This window comes from Echinops telfairi, unplaced genomic scaffold (assembly GCF_000313985.2).
Source record: "Echinops telfairi isolate 266 unplaced genomic scaffold, ASM31398v2 ScPeMD7_7469;HRSCAF=8507_0, whole genome shotgun sequence".
Taxonomy (NCBI): domain Eukaryota; kingdom Metazoa; phylum Chordata; class Mammalia; order Afrosoricida; family Tenrecidae; genus Echinops; species Echinops telfairi.
The window spans coordinates 36234067-36242266 of NW_022111372.1; the positions used below are offsets into that span (position 1 = coordinate 36234067).

The following is an 8200-nucleotide window of genomic DNA, read 5'->3' on the forward strand; positions in this document are numbered from 1 at the left end:
GAGCCCACGGTTAGTGGGTCTCTAACACACCCACTGGTGTGCTCTAAGAGCCCACGGTTAGTGGGTCTCTAACACACCCACTGTGTGCTCTAAGACAGGCCTGGCAACGTGCTTCGAAAAATCACTTCCTTGAAAGTCCCGTGGAACAGTTTTGGGCGGCACACATGTGGGCGCCCTGAGCTGCGATCCCTCCAGGGCGGGCTGCTACAGCAACGTCGACTGTGGATTCTAGTGATGCCCATCTCTCCCCTGGCCACAGGGAGTGGGGAGCTGGTCTTCCTCCAGCCCGCCTGCGTGTGCAGCCCAGAGCAGAGAGCGTGGTGGGTGACAGTGCTCACTGTCACGGTTGTCTTTCAGGAACACGACCATCTCTCTCCTGACCACGGACGACACCATGGTCTCCATCGACCCCACCATGCCCGCCAACTCAGAACGGTACGTGGCTTCTGCCAGCTCCCACTGCGGGCTCTTCTCGTGGCGGGTGGAGTGGGGTCTGTGTCTCTATGGGGTACGGGAGGGTGCTCTGTGATCGTCATCTTCTTTTTGAATCTGCTGCTGCAGGGGGGTCAGCATGTCCAGGGGACGTGGCCGGAGTAGGCGTGAGAGGGAGGATGAAGGAGGCTTGAGTAGGCTCATGCTCCTTCACCTCGGACGGAGTCACTTCCCTGTAACAATAATGACAGCTGTCAGCACTCCCCGTTTCTAACCGCAACCTTAGGCCGTGACACCGTACTGATTGGCAGGTGGGGAAACCAAGGCACAGGAGCAGGCTCCTGAGCCTTGCTGTGAATCCCACACTGTGTGCCCAACAAAGGCTGCGGGAGAAGCCCTCCACAGAGCCCTGGGGGGCATCATACGTTCACCCCTTCCCCTGAGTGCCACGCACGCGTTGGTACTCCCTACACAGAGGAGCCAGGGGACCGGGAGCAGAGCCGTGTCGGCAGCGAGTGCATCTGGGAACATACACGCCAGCTGTGTGTGGCCAAAGGAAGGACACTGAGCAGAGAGCCTTCAGACCTATGACCGCCCTTTGCCGTGCGTGTGGCCCAGAAGCCGCCCACTGACTGATTGTGCTTAGATGAGGCCAACTTTAAACTGTGTTCTCTGGGAGGCTGGGTACCGGTGAGGCATGGTGCACAGGGTGCCTTGAGCACCCCTCTCTGTGGTTGTCTGGTCCTCACTGACCCTCCTTCTGGGAACCAAGCAGCTACAATTGACAGTTGTAATCCTGTCATCCACCGCGATCCTGGTGGCTCCCACTGAGAAGCGTGCTGTGCTGACAGACGCTCACCCTTCCCTCAGCTGCCCAGTACCAGCCTTTAAATATTTGGGCTCCACACACAGGAACGTCCTGGGACCCCTACTTATACACCTAAGAGACCCCTCACCCAAGCTCTGTGCACACCTGTGAAGGGTCAGGGGGCACCTGCTCCTCCTGCTGCTTCCCTGGCACCCCACTGTCAGTGGTCCAGCAGGGTGCTGGGGAAGGGATGCCTACCTGTTCCTAAGCCCCAACTTTGCCCAGCCCCTCCCAGCCCAGTCAAGGACACAAGCCCTCCTCACTCTACCAGAGCAGGCCAGGACCTGACCAAACGGCCAGCTCTGTGCAAGGTACAAAGTTCTGGAAAGCCACAATGGCCCTGGTGGTCAGTGGCCAGCAGCCTGTGTTGTCCTGTTCAACCTTGTGTCGCTGGCTGCTCTCACTCAGTGCCTCTCTCCCAGATGCGCCCACAAGCCCCCCTCATCTGTCCCCATGAAAATGGTGTGGGTGGGCATCTGACCCCCGGGGTACAGAGTCACTGTGACATCAGTCGCAGGCCGGTTCCTGTGAAGCAGAGGTCAGACAGCCCTCCACTCTCCCGTGGTTGCACCAGTCTGAGCCCAGCGGTCCTGCCTGGCTCGCTGCTCTTCTGCTGGGTTTGACGATGCATCGCAATGGCCCCAGAGAGCTGGTGTCCAATTCTCACAACCACGGCACCTGAGAGAAGTAGCAAATTACAATTCAGAATCAGAAATGACTCAGGATACAATTCTTTGCTCACGAAAGCGTCTGCTCAGCCATGCCCCACACACAGCCCTCTCTCTCTGGTCCTCAGCTCCTGGAGCCCTTGATATCTCAGGCCTCATGGGCCACCTGGCCTCTGCCCTGCTCACTCAAGAGTTCCAGCGCTCTTTAACTCCACCAGTCGGCGACCAGAAGCCTCCCACCTTGTCAGGGCGCTTCAGCCCGAGGGCACTCAGCTCTCTCATTCCTTAAGTCAGAAAGCTTCTGCCAGTCTCCTGGTTATCTGCCGCCCCGGCTGTTCTCTAATAGAGAGATGTCTTACTGTATCGCGCTGCGCTCTGGGATCGACTCGCCATTGACTAAGCTTTTCCTGGGGTGGCAAAACGGACCAATCTCCTCAGAGCTCCATACAGATGTGCATGGTGCTGTGTGCCTCACTCACGTTGTTGGCAAACTGTCCCATTCTCTTGGTGGGCCACAAGTGCTCTTGAAGAGTCCTGTCTAGTCCCTTACAGGAGCCCCACTGGTGTAGTGGTTCCTAGCTGGGCTACGTTCCGCATGGACAGCAGCCCTCCTTGGTGTTCCTTGGTGGCTTGAAGAGGTAGCCTTCACATGGGTCTACCTGCTCCTTTACCATTGTTTCTGCCTGTCCCCCTTTACAAGACACCACTCAGAAGGGATGGAAGAAGCCCTGGTGGTGGAGTAGTTGGACTGCAAGCAGCCCCTCGGGAGAAAGACTGGGTTTTGAACTCCTGTAAACAGTTACAGTCTCTGTACCCACAGGGGGACACTGTGAGTCAACACGACTGGGTGGCAGTGAGAGCAGAAGGGATTAGGTTTAGGACCCACCCTACTCTGGTATGACCTCATTTACTTAGTTTAAGAAGAGCTCTATTTCCATAGAGGGGCACATTCCCAGGCACCAGCATTAGGAATTCCTCATTTCTTTGGGGAGATAGAATTCAATCCTTAACACCGCGTAACCCTTGATTTCTAAGGACCAACCAATATAAATAGATAGATCCTAAATGTGGCCCATCAATGGCTACAGTTTTCCCCCTCGAAGAGACTTTGAAGGTCTGGTCGAAGTCCTCCTTTCTACACATGGGTTCACATTCTAGTTAGCACGGCTTCTCGCCAGCAAACACAATTCTTCATAACAACTCTACCCTTTCCACTTCTGTCCCTACTGTTTCAAGACCCTTAACAAAGGACAAAAACAGATGTGTTTACATGATGTGGCAGGAAAAAAACCACCAAACAGGGCAATATGGCCGGGGGACGGGAGGGGCCCGTGCAGCAGAGCACACTCATGACATACAAACGCTCCTGCTGTGTATGATTTTTCAGCCAAGCCGTGAAACATGCCACTCTCTGCTTGCTGAAAAAGGCCTTGTATGTGTCAGATGACACCCAGTGCTCCTTTGGCTTAGGCTAAAGCCCCCCTGGGTCCCGCCTGGCCCCCAAGCTTCCTCCTACAAAACCTGTTTACAAAGAGGTCTTCCAGCCCAGGCAATTAAGATGATAGGGAAAACACACACACACACACACACACACACACACACACACACAAATACGATACAAGCTTGAGGCAGGTTGCCTCTTTCAAAGAGGGATTGTTTATATTAACTTTGTTGCTGAAGAACATGATGAAGCTGTAACCCAATTTAGACCGAGCCCAGAACTCATTCAATCGTGGAATCAATACGCTGGCTCTGAGAGACGTCGCTGCTGTTCAGAATCAAGAGGATTAAAGACCGGGGGCCAAGACAAAGCTTGAGTGGCCAGGAAGTTGAACGGAGGCCACTAGGAGCCTGAGCTGGAAGCTTCTGCACTGCTGGGAGCCTCTGAGGCAGTCTCAGGGCTGCCCGTGGCCAGCACGGCTGTGTGGATCCCTCAGCTCACCAGCACCTGCTCCGGTGACTCTTCTGCTTGAAGAGGCTGAGATGGCCTTTGGAGGGAGACTGTTCTGACTGACGAGAAATCTCTGGACCATGGTGTGAGAGAAGCCTGTCCTTTAGGCAGACCCACAAGGCACTCGGCCTCAGGGTCTCTCCAAGGGGATCGTGGCGATGACACCCTCTTCTTCTCTGTCCCTATCCCCCACTGCCCCTCCTCAGCTCACGGTCACCACCCCCACCCTCACCCCAGCACGGGCTTCGGACTAAGGACCACAGAGGAAGGAGAAAAGGAAAAGAAAGGGAGGATTTTTCTAAGTGCCCCTGTCAAAGGGTGTATTCATCTGGGTACTTTAGAGAAACAAATCCACAGCAACTCATGTATAAGAGAGTTTTATGTAAAGATTAAGTGTGCATCAAGAAAACATCCCAGTCCAATGCTGCCCAAGCCCACAAGTCCAACATTAACCGATTAACCCAACACCAGTCCACAAAGTCCTCTACCTCACAAAACAGAGGCAACGATGCCGACTGCAGGAGGAAAGCCGAGTCAGTGAATGTGTAAACATCTCAGCGCTGGCAGGGGTCTCCACATGGGTGCTCCAGCACCCAGGGCTGCATCGGGGTAGGTTCATGTGGCTTCTCCTTGGGGATGTCTTGCAGGAAGTCAGTCTTGCAAACTGAAGCAGGGAACTGCTAAGGCAGCTGCACCCTGGTGCGACCATCACAAAGCAAGAGACCCGAGAACTAGAAAGGCAGAAAGGCGTGGCTCACTGAGCCATTTATCCCTCCGCCCCTCAATTAACACCACTTGTGTTTATCGGCCAGGATGGCACAATAAACTAACTCAACGGGGCTTCCTTGACTCGCATCTCTACCATGGTCTGTGGAAGGGCCATCCTGGTCACCATAAAATCATTCCAGCCCGGTTCACCAATGCGGTGCATCCATGTCCTGTAAGGTCTTCAGAGGGGACAAGGACAGTTTCCCTGTCCACCAGGGTGGCCGTTCTCTCCTGGTTTTCTCCTTGTGTGCCTAGATCTTGTATCTTCCTTAGTGACTCAATGGGTTGTGGGTCTTGCCCAACTCCAAGCACACTCTTTTCTGCCACCGCGGCCCTGACAGCTAACTGTCCCCTCCACTAGTCACACTCACACCCATTTCAGCAACACAGTCCCTCAGGAAGCCGGCAACACCTGCATTGGCATCTACAAATGGAAACCATTCAATCGTTTCTTGATTTTGCCCATTTACCCCTGGACTACCTTCTCGGTGGTCAGTGGTTGTGAGAGCGCTTCCTGTTGTTCTGATATGACTTAGTTTACCGATCAGCCCTGAGCGTGGCCCTTTTCTCTCTGAGGATGCCCAGTCTGATCTTGGTTCAGGACTGCAGTCCGCCCCTCCCCTCTTCTGCCTGCCACTGCAGCTATTCCCAATTCTAGCAGCCAAGGAATCGCCTGCCTTGCCTGTTCCTCATCATTATGGATCTTCTCATGCACCCAAGTAGCCTGTTCCACAGGAGTTAGATCCACCAGACCTCCCCCTGGATGGCTGTGACTGTGGGTCATTGATGGTAATGCAACGTCTGCTTCAATTCACGGGTATTTTGGTTTGTTTAGATTTTTGCTAATCCCATTCAGAAAGTAAAGGTTTCCCATTCTCTCCTTTGTCACCTTGTACCCAGAACACATATTCCAGTGAGCCTTGGCCGTTGCAGAAAATCCCATCGTCTGACACCAACTGAATAAATGATTTTTTTTAATAAGGATCAGCCCGAAGCTGGTTCCTTTGAGGTGGTCAAAGGTGCCCCAGATGCCCCAACTTTTCCAAACCTTTCTATCACTCCGTCATCTCTAGCACCTGCACCACCACCCGTCCCCTCAGTCATTGTCCTCGTGTCTTTGGGCTTCGCAGCTCGCACTCGTGCCTAACAGAATTCACTAACTACACTTACAGTTAAGCGGTTTATTAGGGAAGTAACAGGGTAAAAACTCAGGATCACCTTCAGTGTTAAAGTAACCGGGACAACTCGGGACACGGGAATTGGATCACGACAGCTTCTCAGCCTCTGCCACCAAACGCTGCCAGGGCTTTTGCCCGGCCTGGTCACCTCTGGGCGCTGCAGGCAAGTGTTTTAAGACTTAGCCCCTAACCAGCAAACACCACCACAGCATCGCACACTGATCTCCCAGCTTCTGACTTCTCACACGGCTACAGCCACTCTTGGCAAGGCTCCTCCCTCTTTTTTCTCCAGGTCTCCCCTTAAACCTAGTGGAATGGCAAAACTGACCAATCCCTTCATTCAGGTACCATGCACCTCATTTGCCTGGTCCCACCCCCACAAGGATTCCATGTACCTTATTTGCATGAAGAAGAAGCTGTCTAGTTCCCAAGGTGGGCCACAAACACCTTATTTGCATAGTCCTACCCAATTACTGTGTGGGAGTGACTATAGCCCAAGGGGTCCTATTAAGTCATTCACTGCATTGCATCATTTAAATGTTATATTTAAAAGATTTAGGATTCTGAATGAGGAAACTCAGAAGATGCAACAGAACTAATTTTTTTAAAAAAAAAACCAGAACCTTAATCCATTGAATTTTAATTCATCCACAGAGCTTATCTCTCCCACCAGACGGGCAGCAAACGTCCTTGACAGCATCTCACGGTGAACTGTCTTCTCTTTTGCAGAACTCCCTACAAAGTGAGACCCGTGGCCATCAAGCAACATTCCGGTAAGGCCCTGCCATCGTTTTCAAAGGGAAAAGGAACAGCCACGAGGCTGCTTTTGAGGTTGAATAGAAATTAACTAAACATTTGAATCTCAAACTCTACCCCACTGCAGACTGCAGAGACAATCCCAAAACCCTCAGGAAAACTTCTCCTCTCCTTTCCACACCCCATTCCCAAGGCCATAGCCATCCCAGGGTCACTTTCCACTCTCATCTCGTGAGGCCTGCCCCATTTAGACTGTGAGCCACAACGCCTGGCCCACAGAGGCCTTGCCTATAGAGGTGCGTCCTTCTAACCTCATTGTCTCTTGGACTTTTTAATGACTTTTTATGACGTATGATTGGTGCATGATAAAACCGCCCCACTTAAGAGTGCAGAGGAACCTTGGCGGCACACTGGTGAAGCACACAGCTGCTAAGGGACAGGTGGGGAGTTCAAACCTGCCAGCCGCTCCACAGGAGAAGGATGCAGCAGTCTGCTTCCATAGAGATTTACCAGCTTGGAAACCCCGTGAGGCAGTTCTATTCCATCAGGGCCCCTGTGTGCTAGTCTGAGTAGACTAGAGAAATTCATGGACACTCGTATGTATATAAGAGAGAGTTTTATATACAAGAGCAATTGAATATTGATAAAACATCCCAGACCAGTCCAGATCAAGTCCATAAGTCTGATATTAGCCCATATGTCAGATACCAGTCCATAAAATCCGCTTCAGACTCATGCAACACATGCAATGATGCCAAATGCAGGAAGATCACAGGCTAGTAGGTGGAAAGTCTTGTGGATCCAGTGGCGGTAGAGGCATCTCCACGTGGCTCCTTCAGCTCCAAGGCTCTAGCATAGCTCCATGTGTCTAGTCAGCAAGCATGCCTCACAGGGAGTGAGCGTGTGTCCTGCCTCCAGTGTTCTATTTATCTCCTTTGCACCTCCAAATGAGGTCATCAAGCTGGAACCTGATTGACAGGCTAAACTCCACGCCTTCATGCTTCAGTCTTAAGCTGACAACAAGATTGGGTAACTACCACACCCTGTGAATGAGAATTAGACTTGACTGGCCGTGGGACTTTCTTTCTGGCTTTTAATGGCCTATGTCTGCGAGTTCTGACATTTTTATGCACCTTGGAGTGATCCCCAAAGCCAAAATGCAGAATGTTTACATCACCTGTCAACATTCTCTGGGATCTCTGCCCGGTGAACACCCCTCCTCTGACACCTGGCCTCAGTCGGTAGCCAGTCTGCTGCCTGGCACTAAAGATTAGATGGGTCATTTCTAAAGTTTCATGTAAAAGGAATCACACTGTATATGAACTCAAATTGGACTATAGTAAACCCTTGTTTATTGCGGTTAATCGGTTCTAGACCCTACTGTGATAAATGAAATTCCACGGAGTAGGATTCCTTGTCACGATGCGCTTTGCTTCCTTGTTGAAAGTGAAAGTAGCCGTAGCATGGATGTTTTTTTCCTCTTTACGGATGGAGCAAACGGAAGACTCATTCAAGTCGAAATGGCGTGCAACCTCCACGATTTTCTTGCCATCTTTGATCATATCCAAAAGTTTTACCT

The 8200-nt window shown here is 51.9% G+C and overlaps 1 protein-coding gene across 3 annotated transcripts in view; it reads left to right on the forward strand.

The window, feature by feature from the left end:
- Positions 1–8200, forward strand: part of PDE9A (phosphodiesterase 9A) — a 140587-nt gene that overhangs the window by 47577 nt on the left and 84810 nt on the right. For all 3 annotated transcript variants that reach the window (XM_045284749.1, XM_013005356.2, XM_045284750.1), the window contains exons 3-4: positions 358–435; positions 6595–6638. In XM_045284749.1, coding sequence (XP_045140684.1) covers positions 358–435; positions 6595–6638 — 122 coding nt within the window. The remainder of the gene's footprint in view (positions 1–357; positions 436–6594; positions 6639–8200) is intronic.